The following is an 18,195-nucleotide window of genomic DNA, read 5'->3' on the forward strand; positions in this document are numbered from 1 at the left end:
ATAGTATATTCATATTGAAATAAACCAGAATATTTTCGGCTGATACTCGTCAGGGGTAATCGTCAGCAACTAGTATAGAATTCGAAGAACACTGTATATCAACAATCGTATCTCGAAATATATCGTAACCAGCATTTTTGTTCTACTTATCTTATATAAATTTAGGCCTGCATGAACATGAAATCGCGTAAAGCGCGACGAAAATTTTCATGTTAAATAATTCTCCAACAAACAACCAGGGGTGCGAAAGTCACGGCCCTGGAAGATCGCATAACTCTTGTGTACATCCGCTGTTCCGTTCATGTCGCGAAATCCAATGATCCGATCCCCGCATCCACTGTGTGAGACGACAGATTTCGCGTCGTCGGAAGGGGCGGTTCACACTTTCATTTGTGTGCATTGAAGTCGACTTTTATCAAAATCCACCAGTCATAAGGCTGTCTATATTGAAGTTCTGTACCTTCAACTTAAGCTCGTACTGTTCATGTAGAAATTGGTAAGAGGTATTTTTATTTCAAAGCGAATTATGCGGCTGCAATTCTTGAAATACCCTGTCGTGTCTCGAAAATCCGCGCTGTCCAGTTGACATGAACGACTACCTGAAATATATTGATTTCCTCAAAGATAGTGGCGAATGTAATAGTACTGGATAACGCTTTCCAGCGACACCTTTGGGTCTGATCGCAACATACGTAGTGATAGTACCAATAAAACGTCCAGCCTAGTCACTTCAATGTAGCAGCTCCCCTTGAAGTTATCCTGGAATAGCGGTTATGTATTACAGGAGATAATGGCTTTTTTGCAAGCGAAATTATAACAAAATCCTAACAAAACATCTCTAAACGGCAATGTGCTTGCATCAGTAGGGTATTGGCAATTTCACCATTAAAATGAGTTTGCACGGTAGAATATCACTGACGGAGATTCTGTTTACGTGAGTCCTTAAGTTTTAGCAGTTTATGAAGCGAAACTGCGCTTGGTGAGTTCTCTAATTAAAAAAAAAATAGAAATTAGTTTATCACACGTTTTGCAAATTTGGACGTTTCGCGGACCTCTGGTTGAGAACCACTGGCCTGATTTCCTAATCCTTGGCGATTTTTATGCTATTCAGGTATCGTGGACTTGAGACGCAGTGTGCAATAGCAGTCAATTGATACCGGTTGAGATATATCTTGAGCTTTGGTCGTAACGCTGTATAACACCGTGTAACACGATTTTTGTTCCCAGGATCTAATTGATATTTCCTGATCTCTCTCACCTAGAAACTTCCAAAAATCAATATAGTTCATTCCAAACCTTGATTTTGTGTTTAGGAGAGTAATTTCTTGAATTTGCTAGTATGTGCATTGTGCAATCAGATACGGGTTGATTACTTCATGAATGTAATCGATTGCGATTACGATTACTTCTGAATCACACGATTACGATTATAGAAAGATCTGGAAGTAGTCGATTACGATTACATTTGAAAAGTAATCACAAGTACTCACGACTACATTTATTTTTGATTCTTGGAACTTATTTTTGAAGACATAGTGGAATATAATATAACTTGCGATGAAAAGGCCTCATGAGACAACAATTTTGATCTTAAATGTGACATCATTCGCTTGTTACGTCGCTATATACCATTACCCAACTTTATAGCTGACGATTTCTCAGACCCAACTATTTGAATTCTAGACAGGGCCATAACTGCCGCACACCAAACCCCCTTAATTCGGTGGGGAGCGATCTCAAAGGGGGCCAAATTATTTCGTAAATCAAAATAAGTTATGGAGTGTTTTTAAATGATTTAATTAACTTGAAAATTTTCTGTCGCTAGATATCTTGATTTTAATACCCCTCCCCATCAAGAAATTAATATGCATAGTTTATAGAAATCGACATTTCGGCGCCGACCGCTACCGCGCCACGACACACCAAGACAGGGGTTGCTACTTCGGTCCTGATTCTAGCTGCAACGCACGCTAACATGGTGTATAAGCGAATGGCTATGGCGGCAGATTCAAATGTTGAGTAAAGAATTGAGAAATACCGATTGGTGCCTATTTCAAGTAGGGGCATATGAGAATAAGATAAAATGAACATAAAATTTTGCAGTATTGCATAATATTTCTCGCAGTTAAACAATAAACATACGCATTTACGCATGCATATTGCCTACAATCCACTTTAACACAGCTATTGCGAACTGCCTTTACTCGCAACAGCAAAGAATTGCTCTGTTATGATTTATATCAGCAGCAGACATGGGGTAATTACTTCATGAATGTAATCGATTGCGATTACGATTACTTCTGAACCACGCGATTACGATTACGATTACGATTACAGCAAAATCCGCAAGTAGTCGATTACGATTACGATTACTTTGAAAAAGTAATCACGATTACTCACGATTACATTTATTTTGCTTATTACAAGTTATCTTTGGAAGACAACAATGCGATGAAAAGGCCTCATGAGAGAAGGTCTTTCTTTTTTGTTTCAATGAGATGTCATAGCGTCATTTCCTGTATATGACATATTATACCATTGCATGATTTACAGCAATCTTCATTTTGGTGCCGGCCAATACCGCGCCGCGACACACCAAGACATGCTACCTTGGCCGAAATATTATGTATTTTGTCCATTGTCCATAGCCGCGCTGGATGGTCGCGACGAATAGAATTCTCAATCTCAGCACCACAATACAAATGCCACCCGGGGCACCCACTGACGAAAATGATGAACCCCGTGTAGAAATTACAATATCTGGGTGCGACTGACGAAAGTTTCTGTTTTAGTTTATTTATCGTCTGCTACGTTACGGCGACTCCAATATATCTTTACTATATAGCAGAAAGGAGGTCATGAATCAACAACATACAATACAGTTATGGTTGTAAATTACGTGCCTAAATATTCGTCTTGGCGTGACTTGACAGCAAATACACAGCGATTCCATATCGTATCAAATCGTGTTTTCCAGTTCTTGTGAAAAAGCCCGGTTGTTAAAGGGGGGTCTGGGGAACTTCGCCCGCCAGAAGTTTTATTGATCGCCTTATGGGGGGCCAAAGATCATCATTTTTGAAAAGGGGGGTGGCGAAATGCTATATCGATACTGATTCTAGCTGTAATCCACGCAACATGGTGTGTAAGCGGATGGCTATAGTGGCTGATCTAAATGTTGAGTATAACATTGCGAAATAGAAATTCTTTCCCGTTTTAAGTAGGGTCGGATGGGAATATGACGAGATAAACATAGACTTCTGCCTACAATCCACTTAATACACATATTCCGAGCTGCCGTTATACGAGTAACGGAGAATAACGGCTCAGTAATGATTTTTTATCAGTAGCCGTTGGCTTTTAATTCTTCGATGTAGAAATTGTCATGTTTAATAAAAATTTCAAATCTTTGCCCGGTGTATACGTAGATAGGCCTACCCCTCGCAATCAGTCGCTTTAGTCAGTCGCCGAGTGCAGACGTGTATTTCTCGCTCCGCTAGCTGATTGCTTTGTAATGATTACGTACAGCTCGGACGTGCTGCGCAGTATAGGCAGTAAACAGAGTAGACCAAGTCGCAAAGTGCGACGAAGACTTTACTACCTTAAGTTACTGCGTACTCGCCGAGTGGGACAATATCAACAGAAAGACTGGGATCTGCCGGGTGGCGCCGGGGACCCGAAGCCTCAACCAAGATCCCTGAGGATTAGCCTAAATGCAGAAGTTAAACTTGGAACTCTGAACACGAGAACTTTGAACTCTGTATGGCGCCAGGAAGAAGCTGCCGCACTTGTGACAGACCTCAAACTTGATGCGTTGGCAATCCAAGAACATCGCCAGCACTTCACCGAACCATTCCGTGAAAAAGACCTAGGCGCAGGCATCATCATGATCCAATCACCTGCCAACCAAGGCGGAGTTGGAGGCGTCGGTCTAATCTTGTCCCAGCGTTTCCACGCCGAGGCAAAGATTTGCGTTATAAACAGCCGGATTATCACAGCCAGCATTCAACTCCGTCGCCGCAAACTGCACCTAGTGTGTGCGTATGGACCAACATCTCCGAACACCACTGCCTTCCCAGCTGATACGCTCGCCTTCTACGACCAACTAGAAGGCATTCTATCAACCTACCCGCAGCGCGACATAACCATGCTGCTTGGGGACATGAATGCCACGTTGGCCGAGCGCTCGCAGCGAGTTCGCTTCCCAGTTGGTCATGAGAACAGCAACTCGGAGCATTTTACCAATCTACTCGACCGCTGCGACCTCATTCCTCTCAATGCCAACTTCTCTATGAAGCCGAAGCGTATGACGACATTTGACGGTATGCGCCAACGCAACACACGGCTGGACTATATCTGCTGCAATGCTCCCGCACGGCGCCATTTCACGAACTGCCGAACGGTGCGCATGCTAACGATCAGGAGTGACCATCGCATGGTGCTGGCCACGCTTCGTGAACGCCTCCCGTTCGTCCCGAAGCGCACACCGAAAGAGCCCCTACCAAATTGGTTCGATCTTAAGGACGCAAATACGATGAATGTCTTTACCACGCACACACTCCGCGCCCTCGAGATCCAAAATGCTATGCCGACCGACTTTGCGCCACTTGTAGCAGCAGTCAAGGATGCCGCCCGTGAAACGCTCGGTGAGGCCCGTAGCAAGCCACGGCCAAGATTAGCCTGGGAATCCGACCCGACAGTGCTCAGTGCGCGCCGCAACCTCAAGACTCTCAGACGTGCTGCGTACACCTCTGGAACACTGGACGCACATAGCGATGCGAACGAGGCAGCTCTATATTTAACAAACGTTTACGACGCAGCTCGCAAGGAACGAGTCGAAGCCATTGCCCTTTCCGTGGAAAAGGAGTTGGAAGCAGGCCGACCAAGAGCAGCCTGGAAAGCTATCGGTGAATTAGTTGGCTTCAAGAGGACCCGCGTGAAGGCCTGTACGGAAGACCTCGCAGCACACTTCGAGACCCTGTTATCTACACCTGCACCGGACATCGATGTGCTCGTTGCACCGCCTTCACTAGCAGCAAATCCTCTAGCGATCAATACAACCCTGATCACGCTAGGTGAGCTCAAGACAGCCATGAGTGGAGTACCACAATTCAAGGCCACCGGCACGGACGGCATCCCAACGGCTGCTTACACCTCGGGCGTTGCACCTGTGCTCCTCGACGTCATGAATGGCGTCCTCGAAGGCGGCCCGGTGCCCCCCGAGTGGCTCGAGAGCGAAATCGTCCCTATCTACAAGAAAGGCGCTGCGAGTGACCCAGCGAACTACAGAGGCATCTTCCTGATGCAGACCGCTGCCAAGCTGTTCGACCGAGTACTGCTCCTTCGCATACGTGAGCAACTCTCTACCAAGCTCCTGAATGCTCAGAATGGATTTCGACCATCCCGCGGTACAACAGAGCACATCCTGGCACTGCGCACAATCATTGACACCTGCCGCTCACACAAAAAGAATGTTGTGGCCGTTTTCGTTGATTTCGCGAAAGCCTTCGACTCGGTCTCGCGCCCAGCCATGGCGGAGATCCTCAGATTCTATGGAATTCCTGAGGTGATAACGTACGCCATTATGGCCCTCTACACTGACACACGAGCGCGAGTCCGAACAGATGACGGCCCAAGCGGAGATTTCAACACTTCGGCTGGTGTGCTTCAAGGTGACACCCTGGCACCATTCTTGTTTGTGGTCATCCTTGACTTCGTGCTGCGAACGGCCTTCCCGGATACTACGAACTTCTTCGAATGGCGGCCACGGCAAGGAACGCGCACGCGTACGACTCGCGAGGCAATCCACGTAGGTGTTCTTGCATACGCAGACGACCTAGCCCTGCTTGCCCCGAACACCGCATCGGCACAGTGTCTCATAAACCAGCTAGAGGCCGCCGCCGCTCTTGTTGGCCTCCAGATCAACGCTAAGAAGACTGAGGTTCTGGCCATACCAGCTCTACCGGCGAACGCGACACCAATTCAACTGGGAGATATCGATCTCAAGTATGTAACGAGTTTTGTATACCTCGGTATTGACGTCGCTGACTCTGGAAAAGCGCTCAAGGCGAGGCGAGCAAAGGCCTGGGGCGCGGCAAGACGGCTACATAGCCTCTTCCACTCAAGTGCCTCAACCCAGCTCAAGACCCGCATCTTCCGTGCCACTGTCGAGCAGGTTCTTCTCTACGGAATAGAAGCACTCACGCTGACAGAAAAGCTGGCTAAGACACTCAACGCCAACTACGATGCACTCCTCCGCTACGCACTCGGCATCCACCACCCGGAGCACATATCCACCAATGCTCTGCGCAAACTCACAAAAACAGTCCCATGCCGTTTGCTGGCTGCTGAACGACGCTTACGCTTAATCGGTCATCTAGTGCGGCATCAAGACGATCAACCAGCCGCCGCCATCATCAACCACATTCCGACGGAGCCATGGCGCAGAGGTGGCTGGAATAGAACCACATGGCGCTCAACAATAGAGACCGAGCTAGCGCAACGCGGGCTATCGCTCGAAGACGCCCACGACCGCCCACGATGGAGGCGCTTAATAAGGGCCGAAAACTCATTATCTTGATGTTCGTTTGTTTCCTGTTTTCTTTTGCCCTTTTATTTAATTGAAAGACGATATATATATATATCGCCAATCAGCAATGGTCAAACTGCGTTTACCTAAAAGCATAACAAAACATCAATACATAGTAGGCGTACACACATTACTATTAGAAACTAGGCAGAGTGGTAATTATTATCTTGTTGCGAGGTAGTGGCGTCTGCAGCGTGTTGATAACATAATGCATACATAGCGGGTGTTCTTACAATCACAGTACTACATGCACATCGATTATCTATTTACTATGTGCGGATAATTCGTTACGCAATGATGAACTACTATTTGTGACGCAATAGTTAGCAGGGGCGTTTGACAATCCGTCATTTCTGCTATCCAAAACCAGTTTAAATAGCACTCTTCATTGCTCACGAATGTTCATGTTCAGTTTATGTCATGGGTATTGCACAAATGAAAAGTAATCGTTCTTTCACAAAGAAATCGATTAGATATGTGAAGTAGGCGATTACGATTACGATTACTTCGGATTTTTTTCGAATGTAATCGATTGCGATTACGATTACTTGGAAATGCTGTAATCGTCGTAATCGATTACGATTACTAATCGCGATTACCCCATGTCTGATCAGCAGTCGTCGATTCGTAATGATTTGATTTGGAAATCGTAATATTTGAAGAGTACGAAATTTCAAATCTTTGTCCAGTGAACGCGGTCAGGCTAATACTCCTCGCCAAAAAGCAACGGTAAAACTGCGATTAACTATAAGCATAAGCAAAGTATAACTAAACATCAATAGAAACGTTACTATTTGATACTAGTTGAATAATTCTTTGAACCGATAGCAGACGATATAGATAATATTAGGATCTTGGTTGCTTTCACACCCTATTTAGCGTCCACTTGCAACGTAATAATTTTATTTATTACACGAGCTTTCGGAGCTCCGCTCCTTCTTCAGGTGTTAAAATTTTATACTAGGCAGAGTGGTGGTTATTAATATGCTGTTTGGTGGTGACGTCTGGAGTAGGCTATATTGTTAACCTGATATACGGAATGCCGATAATTCTTACAATCACATCACTACATAATATCTATTTACTATGTGTAGATAATTCGTTACGTAATGATCGGCGAGTAAAGCTAATGCCTGTGACGTAATAATGAGCAGCGGCACTTGAAAAGACGACCTGCTACCAATATGATATCGCACTCTTCCTTGTTCACTATTCAGTTTTAGTCAATAGTCATTTACAAATAAAAAGTAATCGTTCTTTCACCAAGAAATCGATTAGATATGTGCAACAATCGATTACGATTACGATTACTTCGGATTTTTTTCGAATGTAATCGATTGCGATTACGATCACTTGAAAATGCTGTAATCGTCGTAATCGATCACGATTACTAATCACGGTTACCCCATGTCTGTGTGCAATATTGTGCATGGTTAATTGGTTATACTGATTTATCCTATATGAAAGTGATATTTACCAAACTATCTTTGATCGCTGTAAGTCCATTTTTAATCGCTTGGCATCTAAGAAGATATATTCTATTAATGTATTTACTAAATATTCTGATGCGTTAGTCGTGGGCGATTGATTGCTTTTTCGCAAAGCAAATTACAGCCAACTTTAGACCATTTTTCTCTCTGGCAAAGTGTTAATTCTGAGTTTGCAAATCCAAAAGCACAGGCAATTTGGTACATGGGATTCGCACATAAATGTATTAACTGTATCCGAATGAATGTTAAATGCGAAACTAAATAAATATTTCAGGCTAAAACAGTTCAAGTATAAAATAGGATGTTTTTCCGGATTTTCTTTTGTAGGCCTACTCTAAATCAGTGGTTCTCAACCGCCGGTCCACCAGATATATTGGAATTTTATATCTCAATTCAAAAATGCAAGAATTTTGTAGATTGTTCATTAGTTGATGAAATAAAACATCACATTTTAAATATATATAGAATTGTGGAACGTATTTTTACATGGTGTGGCAATATAGAGTTCATGGTCCATTTGGACGTGCGTCCCATGGTGCAAGTGTTATAAAATTATTTAAAAGTATAGCGTAAAACTATAAGATACAACTCGTTTCGAACTATAGCTAGTAGTTATATGTGAAGGCTACGGAGACATTGAAACAAACTTCGCTAAATTCTGACAGTGCAATTACAATCAAGTTCGTAGACTTCGCGAGCTACGCCATGCAGAAACTTTAATTTAACCACTATATATCTAATACAAAAATAAATCATTGAATCAGGTTTCCAATATTACATTTCAGCTGTGTGAATTTGTCCAAATTAAATTTTGGTGAATTTTGGTTTCCGAAGGCTCACCGGCTCGCAATATTTATTTTGAAGTTTTGCCGGTCTGCGAGGTCACAAATGTTGAGAACCACTGCTCTAAATCGCTTTCCCGCATCAAGGCCCAGACATAATCTCCCATCATGCTTTCATGATATTGCCCTTGGTGTCTCCTTTCAAAATCTTCAAAATCTTGATTGAATCGCTACCCAGTCCCTTTGCTCTTTTAAATAAGCTCCCACATTGTCTTTAAACTCGTCCAAGTGAGCATCAAACTTATGAACTTTCATGGACATTCTGTCTCCCCCCTCTGTTTCCACACGACTTTACCAAATTGGCAATGAGTTCGGCATAGCTACCTTCCTTGTTATTACCCAAGAAACCGTTCGCCACATCTACAAAGCTATCCAAGCCTCCTTTTCAACACAATTTAGCATTTGGATAAAATCATTCGACTTGAGAATCTTTTTAATTTGTGGGTCAATAAATACACCAGCTTATACTTTAGCTTCTGATAGTTCATGAAACAAGTTTAGGAGAAACTGAAATGCGTGACCACCTTTATCCAATGCTTGCACAAATTGCTTATGAGTACATGTGAAGGAGAGGCATAATCACCATGTTCGAGTTAATCAACCTAGTTTGCTTTACGTTTTTCTCTCCAACAACAAATTCGTTTTTTTTTGTTGCCATATTTGCTTTTCGTAGTGTTTTGTGGTAGCCCTACTATTACAAAGACAAAGATGCCAAGGATACTTGGTGACCCCCCCCCCCCCCCCCCTTGTATATATACCCATCAAAAACGCTACCAATATAAAGTCCCCAATTACTTCTCAGTAATATAAAACACCTCAAAAATCAGCCTTGCAAACAGAAGTGTCTATTAATGGCAAATATTGCAGAGTATATTAACATTTAAAAATGATTAACATCCATCTTGGATGCTCTTTAGCAATATCATTGATATCTTTTCTTTAAAATATTGCGATTTTAGAATTTCATTCTCTAAACCACAAAAGCAAATTTTATACGAAATAAAGTTGATTTTCGACACTTACTGGTCCTAAGCCATAGGGAAAAATGATTGGAGCCTGGGAGCAAAAAATAATAATTTTGTTACATTGTGTAATCGGCGTGCTTTCAAATGTTGTGTAGACACTATGGAACTATGTGACTTCATTCTATAGCGACGACGAAGGCCACAATGCTGAAGTACATGCTGGCTTTTTAAGCGTCACCAAATGTATCAACGGGAACAAGCAAATGCTAATGATCCCATAAAATCAATATCTTCTATCGCTTTGCCAACAATTTCGACGAGGGCTTGCAAGGGAATATAAGCTTACATCTTAACAGTCAATTTGCAACTTTTGACAGTCCATGCGAACGAATTACGATCTTTTTGACAACTACCTACTTACTTGAGTAGATTTAAAGTCATTCTCTTCTACTTCCAGTAGTTTTAGGTTGCTTTTAAAAGGACTATTTCTACTTATACTTATAGATTTTTGTGTCGCTACTTCTACTTCTACTTGAGTAGCTTGCTTGGCTACTTTGACCACCATCGAGGAGGCCGATGCTCGCAACACAGACATCGGCGATTGTTTTCGATTTCGACCAGACGACCCCCTTTTTGAAACCATAATACTCATTACTCAGCTACCGTTGTGTATCTGCGATTGCGCTTCTCTGTACAGCAGCCGGCTTACATTTTGAGGCAAAGATTTCGAGCTAGTCGCTGCGTTTGAACCAGGGCTGTGGAGTTGGTAAATTATTTCACCGACTCAAACTCCGACTCCAGACATTTTAAATAGACCGACTCCAGAGTCTTTAAAGGTACCGACTCCGGCTCCAACTCAGACTATTTTCCTCACAGAACTCCGACTCCAACAGTAACACAAATTTTCGTCGAAAATTATATGCCACAGTGGTTGGACGGTTGAATGACTTTCACACAACCATTAAACATATGAAAACATATTGCTCACGATGACATGCAAAATTTTTTCATTGTGGCACATCTTGAAATGTTCACTGTTCAATTATCATGTAAGTATTTATTCGAAATATTCTTCCTTCTTTCATATGTTATAGTTTTTAAGACCTAGACAAGGCACGGATTCTATAATATGTATGAATCATTCAAACACGATATATATATATATCCCAACCTGTAAAATTAAAATGTGGATAAAATGTAGTGTTAGTCAGGACCGAAACCGCACTTTGCCAGCCCCCCCCCCAAAAAAAAGACGTTGTTCTTCGGCCCCAATAGGGTGATTAACCATACTTATGGGGCTTCGTTTCCCCCCTAGACCCCCATCAGGCTATGCTATATATACTATACTATATATACCTCTTAGGACTTATATAAACATGATGTTTCTGCAGCTTTTGAGCTATATATCAAGACTCTACGACCAGCGGTTGCCGAGATATGGAATTTTACCCCCTCCCGCGCAGAAAATGGGCAGGGTTGTAATGACTCGAGTCATGACTCGACTCGAGTCACGATTTTCTGATGACTCGACTTGACTCGAGTCATTTTCTCAAAATGCGGAAATGACTCGACTCGACTCGAGTCAATCTGTGTATTGACTCGACTTCGACTCGAGTCATTGTGCATGACTCGAGTCAAGTCATTTGATTCGAGATTCAGACGGTCAAGACCGACATTTCATTGTAATTTCGAAGAATAGTAGAGTAACCACGCTATTGGTATTTCGCCTATTGGTACTGGTACTTGAAAATGCGACCAGAGACTGCTAAAAGTGAAGCAAATCAGTATATTAGAAATGCAAGCCATTCGATATCGCCAAAGAGAGTTATAAAAATTGGGTTTAACAAGACTTAAACTGGAAACTGAGCTGTCAGCACAATGACTTGGACTCGGAATCGAGTCATAATACCATGATTCGGACTCGACCCTCATCTCGCTGACTTGGATTCGGACTTGACTCGGTGGTGAATTGAAAATGACTCGACTTGACTCGAGTCAAAACTATAAAAGTGAGATTGACTTGTTACTCATCGGAGCCTTGTGACTTGGTTAAAACCCTGGAAATGGGGGCAATTCCCTAAATTCAATTTTTATCGAAGTCTCAGGTCATTGTCGGGATTTAAGAACCCCCTTTTTTGATTCAAAGAAGAAGTCATTTTGAGCATTGTTGAGCATCGTTCTTTCAGGCGACCAAACAACTTCATGGGGTTTACAGTGAAATTTTTAATAACTTTTTTTTATTTTTTGGTATAAATTTAAAAAATTCACTTGGCTCGCTCTGCGGCGGTTAGTTCGGGTTGGAATTGAGTCAAATTTGGTGCGCAGCGTGTTTTTCAGGCGACCTAACAATTTAATCAGTGAACCACCGGAATTCGTAAAAAAAGTTATTTTTGAACAACCCTGGGCAAGATGGTACTCTTACATGCCACAGAAATCTGAACAACATACGAGAAAGCTGAGAATTCTTGCTTAAATTGAGCGCATTCTTTGAAATTTGGGATAACCTACAAAACGCGATACAGAATCGCAGATCGGTCCAGCAGAGCTAGATTGTAACGCTCACAAAGCTCACAAATCTGTCACGCTCTTGAGATTGAGAACACGGAGCATTGGATTTCCAGTCTTCTTGAATTAAACATAAAATACCGGCTTTCATATCGGCCTTCAAAATAACGATGATCGGGAAAGTCCCAAATACTTCACGCCGAGAGATACGTGTCCGCGCTGTTGCGTTGACGAGCCAGTTTGAAACTGGAATTGTAAATTATCGTCATGAGCGCTAGATGTCGCCACCGTTCGACCTTTTGTAGATCTTCATCTCCGAGCAACAGAGATAATAATAACCATAATCGACATCATCCCACCAAAATCCCTTCCAGCCTGTTTTGTTAAAGTTTCCGTTCAGGTTGTTGTAGGCGCATGAGCCGTAGCCGTGATACCACCAGCCTCCTTCCCAGTAAGAGGCGCAATTGCCAGACCAATCATCGTGATCCGCGTCCTTGGTTGAGAATTGTCGATTGTTGTGATCTGCCAGAGCGTCTCTGTCATTCCCGGAGCGTCCGGATACGTGCAGTTTGTAGAAGTCGGATCTGGGGCCGATGCGGAAGTTCCTGCGAAAAGAGAAGCTGCTGAAACCTAATCAGCTGCCATTTCTTTATTTATTTATTCTTTCTTTACTTCTTCAAAAGTTCCTCTTGCGAATTTTGTCTAATCTAATCTAAGCTCCATATTTTGGAATCGGGATAGGAGGACACTTTTTCAAGATTTTCGAACTCAGAATACCGGTGGAAAATCCTGAGAAAATGGTGATTTTTCCCACTAAAAACAAAAAGGTCATCTACGACATCTCACTCCATTTTGGCGGTCAATTCCCAAAAAAGGACCTTTAGGCGTCCTCCGAGGGATTTTCAAAAACTCGAAAAACGAAGACAAATCATCCTAAAGGACGCATGGTAACCCTGATTTATGAGCTCTTATATCTTTAAATACATTGTGCCACAGGCGGGGAAAATGTCCGTTTACGTTCGTCGTCGTCTACATTTCTCTGGATTCCAGATAAAATCAGGACGAAAAATGTGTTTTGTGGCTTATCTTCTACTTTTCTGCATTTTCTCGTTGGAACTGTCACTCCATACGAAGCAGCTTTGCAAGAATGAAGAAAAATGGAATGGACAGGACAATTCATAGTATAGCCGATAAGACACCACGACAATGCACTTTGTAAGAAAAATTGACTTTTGAAACAATTTTACGATCGTTTTGATTATTGGACAATTTTTAATAATTGACAGTTGGACATGACAAAAAAACAGCCCTATAGTCATGGTGTTCAATCAATCTAAGTTTCTCAACTTTGGTTCTTCATTACCCAATTTGCGTATGAATCGACGCGTTCGACCGCAGCTCACTTGTATTTCGCCCACCGATGATCTTTTTCACCTTTCCTCATCATGTTGATTTCCAACGACATGTCATCTCCTTTTGTCGCTTGATGCAGTGCCTCTAGCCCTGAAAACGTGAAGAAATGATATAATAAGGCGTTAATTTGGATTGTTTTTCCATGCGAAAATGCCACAACCGAAGTGGAATATTTTAGTTATCACAGAATCAGCATTGTATTAACTCGGGTCACGCCTTTTTGTTTTTTAAGAGAACTTTGAAAGCACTTGTTTTCATATTAAAAAAGTCGGAGTCGAGAGCATTTTCACAAACTCTGACTCCGACTCCGGTCAGTATTTTTTTACGACTCCGACTCCGACTCCATCAAGGTAAAATGAGCGAAACTCCGACTCCTACTCCACAGCCCTGTAAACCACTACGCGATTCGAGTCGCGCTTTTTTAGTGGACTCAACTCATTTTCTCAATTACGGAAAATAACCCGACTCGACTTGGGTCAATTTGTGTATTGACTCATCGACTTGAACTCGAGTGAATGCGCATGACTCAACCAAGTCATATATGACTCGAGACTTGGACGGCCAAGATAGGTGTTTTACTGTAACTTATTTGAATAGAAAGTCTATAAAGTTTTGGTATTTCGATTGTGTGATACTTGAAAAAATGGGCTGGAAATGAGATTGAGGAAAATCGCTATATTATGAATACGAAGCATTCGATATCACCCAAGCAGAGTTTTAGAAAGATGGGCTGAACATGACTCAACCTTGAAAATGAACAGTGTAGCCTACACAATGACTCGGACTCGAGTATCAACACTATATGACTCCGACTCGACCCACTGCTCTCCGACTTGGACTCTGACTTAACTCGAGTCAAAACTATAAAAGTAATATAGACCCAGACATGATGTCTGAGTTGAAACACAGTCCGAACTGGCGGCGTGCTCGGACATCATGTCTGGGATATGTTCGGACTGCTAGGTTACCACTGGGATATCGTGTCTTGGATATGTTGGTACTGCAACTGACCTTATAGTGAATATATAGCGACTGGCCATATTTCAAACATGAAACTGACCTTATTTCGAACATGACTATCTTTACTTCAAACATGAGACTGACCTTATTTTGAACATAATCGAACCAACCCTGTAGCAGATAATGACCGAATTACTATATCGACAAAATTCTACAACTTGATGGAATCAAATTACAACATTCTCACCGAGCCACAAATCTCCATCACAATCCCCGAATCCGTTCACGTAATCATCCCAACCTCGGTAGAAACTCACGTTTCCGTATTTTCTTCGCTGGAAAACCTGAAACGGAAATCAGCAATATACAATCAAAATTGCAGAAATCCCACGAATTGTATTTTTCTCCAAGTCCGCGTTCGAGTTTATGGCTAAAAATTTTGTGTTGCTTCGACCCGATTTCAACTGTTGTACGTCTTAAACCGATCTTCATGTATGAAAGATTCTAAATCTTACTCACAGTCCATTTCTCGTGTGCAGCACATGTATTCGTCATATCTTCTGCTGCGATTTGAAGCGGGTAATTCACGAATCCAAATATCAAAAGAAGCCACATCTTGGGCGAAATTTTCAAAAGTAACTTGATATTCAATACATCAACTCGCCCTGGGATACTATCAGCTGCCAATTTCTGAAATAATTTGCTTCGATTTTTAAAATTGAAAAATTCTACCTTCCAGGAATGCAAACCCGGTGATTTTCGTACCGTTCGATATAAAATTTCGGTGCGTAACCAATGTCGCCTATCAGGTCAACGTGATATTGGGCTAATGTTTGGCAACTTAGACAGTGAACATATTGCGATTCATATTACGCGGTGATTAACCTATACACGCTTCTGAAATATAAATTTTAGCTTTTTAATTTACACTTGTCGGTACACTCCGGTTAACGATGCGTATCCTACTGAACTTGATAAGATATATGAGGGTGGGCAGATTGATCTATATAGGCGCATAAGATAATGCGACCTATTTTAACTGAGCCCTGCAAACAATTGCGTTTTCTACCAACATATAACGCATACGTTCTACACAACCAACTCTCCCATCAATTGACAGACAGACGTTGGCAATCACAATTCACTTCATTGACTGCCATTTTGAGGAAGACAGCTTCCTGAAATTCTTTGAACCGCGTTTCACAAAAAGCTCACGCGATCAAGTATCAGATCAGAAAGAAAGTTTTGAAAAAATATCAATTTTGCGACATGGTATCACTCGTTGTAGACCAGGGGTGGCCGACCTTTTCGGTCAAAGGGCTACATGAGATTTACGAACCATTTGCGCGGGCCACTTGAATGTGGATTACATTTTTTTAGTCCTCCGATAGGATCGAACCCAAATAGGTAACGTTGAAAACAAGATTTATATTACTACGCTTTAAAATTGACAACAACTATATGCCATGAAAACTCTGTGTGCAACTGTGCAGTGTGCATTCATGTTCGGGTAGCGCCAAGCGCGAAATACTTTCAAAGGTATATGAATGAGTAAGTTCGACCAATAAATATGTTATTTGCATACATTGGGGGTCGCCTCTGTATATCACTGGGCTCATCTGGCAAGGACAGGTTTATTCGGCGCTTAGACATAGCAATATCGAAGGTTTCGGTGAACATGCCTTTATCATTTTGTGCAAATATGCTTCATCGCCGACGATCTCGCTGCGAGCGCACAAGCGAAGTCGCATGTTGGACGACACGTTATGTCCTAATTGCGAAAATAGTTTGACTCAATTCTGTAAATTACGCGTATTTATTATTTTCTGGAGGGAGCTGCAATACTAAATGCCAGAATTCGAGTGACAATAAATCATGCGAAGTGCAAAGAAAAATTCCAAGTCAAATAATTCTGCTACGAAATATTCTACTTTATGGTCATATACGAAGATATGCGATAAATGTGGCTGGCCCCTGGTTTTGCCAATGCGTCGGAACTGATGTTTTAGTCATCATCAAATTTCGCGGTCAGGCTAGTCAAATTTTGGTTGGCCTTTTAATTTTAGCTGATGATATAACTAATTTCGAGAATTACCTCGCGTGCCACACCAGACCTTCTCGCGGGCAACATTTGACCAGCGGGCCACGGGCTGGCCGCCCCTATTATAGACCCATCAACCGTTTTTGAACATACAGTGTTTGCTACCTATATGTATTATACAGGCATATCATCAGAATTGGTCATTGGGCCGATGTTTCTCCGAACAAAATGATATAAATTATAAAAACATCCAACAGCGAGACGCAATATTTACTGGCTCTCAATACGTCAGTTTCCTCACATCAATCTGATATTTCTCACCATTGCTAAAACACTGATCTCAGTAACGGTTTATTAGTGTATGCTACTGTATAATAAACTGCTTATGTGGTATACATGACCTCATTCTGATAGAATGGAAGTATATCCCCAGATCGCCAACTATGGCATATTTCCAAGAAGCCTAAACGCTAACAAAATCTGATAAATTTGCTGTTTGGCTTCTTATTTATATTGTTTTTTTGTTAAGTTTTGAGCGCTGACTCAAAAAACATCGTTCAATATATAGATATGATCACTGATTACAGTGATTAGCTATCATCGATCATTATCGCGCTGTACGGGCCGGTGGTTACGAAGGGGCGTGGTTTGGGCTAAATTGTACTTCCTAATGAATAACACAAAAACATTAAGTTAGCGTTGTTGAGCTGTTGGTTCCTGCTTCCTGTACACAGAGTCCGGAAGCGAAGGGAGTCTGAATCTCCGTTCACTCATTACAGCTGCAGTGTTGCAACCTCCATTTTGTTTCCAAGACTATATTCATTGCAGTATCATTTATTAAACTTTAACCTTACCAAACCTTATCAAAAGTGACATCATTCCTGGCCTAATTTGCTAAGGGAGACTTTGTGATCTAAAAGTACGTGCATGAAGCACGTAATCCACATTTTATACCTATTACAATAGGGACTGCAGCGTGGGGTGCAACCGGTACCTTCAGAGACAGAATTGTGCCCTCACACTCTTCCATCGGGTGGAAATGCGTCACATACACCTTTATGTGATCTAACCCAAATCTGCGGGGTCTGTTTACGCTTTACCGCCCTTTTATACCTTCTATCAGCGTATGAAAAAGTGTATATTCAGTTTTCACAGTTGAAAATGTCTGAAAGCAAGATGACACCAGAAAGTGGCGTTCCTCTGAATTAGCCTATACGCCCCACGCACACGATGCGACGAAAATCAACAGAACGCATTTTTCGTTTACACCAGTGGTTCTTAACCTTTTTTCATTCAGCTCCCCGATCCATCCGATCATTCTAGTATTTGCTGACTCCCTGCTACAAAGTTAAGAGGCCACGGAAATTGCCGATATTATTACCTCAAATGGCCG

The 18,195-nt window shown here is 42.1% G+C and overlaps 4 protein-coding genes across 4 annotated transcripts in view; 1 reads left to right on the forward strand and 3 right to left on the reverse strand.

Annotated features, from left to right (window-relative positions):
* The window catches only part of LOC145449718 (CD166 antigen homolog), a 169,438-nt gene that overhangs the window by 104,467 nt on the left and 46,776 nt on the right, over nucleotides 1-18,195 (reverse strand). The gene's annotated exons all lie outside the window — the stretch shown is intronic.
* Nucleotides 3,512-5,837, forward strand: LOC145450095 (uncharacterized). Its single transcript, XM_080328578.1, has 2 exons — nucleotides 3,512-5,329; nucleotides 5,829-5,837. The coding sequence occupies exons 1-2, from the start codon at nucleotides 3,512-3,514 to the stop codon at nucleotides 5,835-5,837; spliced, it is 1,827 nt and encodes a 608-aa protein (XP_080184704.1).
* On the reverse strand, nucleotides 12,663-13,239 carry LOC145450096 (angiopoietin-related protein 6-like). The gene is made up of 2 exons (XM_080328579.1): nucleotides 13,235-13,239; nucleotides 12,663-12,993 (listed from the first exon to the last, which is right to left on the reverse strand). The coding sequence occupies exons 1-2, from the start codon at nucleotides 13,237-13,239 to the stop codon at nucleotides 12,663-12,665; spliced, it is 336 nt and encodes a 111-aa protein (XP_080184705.1).
* Nucleotides 13,788-15,596, reverse strand: LOC145449682 (microfibril-associated glycoprotein 4-like). The gene is made up of 3 exons (XM_080328088.1): nucleotides 15,281-15,596; nucleotides 15,009-15,105; nucleotides 13,788-13,891 (listed from the first exon to the last, which is right to left on the reverse strand). Exons 1-3 carry the CDS (start codon nucleotides 15,374-15,376, stop codon nucleotides 13,788-13,790), a joined length of 297 nt encoding a protein of 98 aa, XP_080184214.1. The 5' UTR covers nucleotides 15,377-15,596.

Source organism: Botryllus schlosseri, chromosome 11 (assembly GCF_051294905.1).
Source record: "Botryllus schlosseri isolate E-star chromosome 11, Bs_hap1, whole genome shotgun sequence".
Classification (NCBI taxonomy): Eukaryota; Metazoa; Chordata; class Ascidiacea; order Stolidobranchia; family Styelidae; genus Botryllus; species Botryllus schlosseri.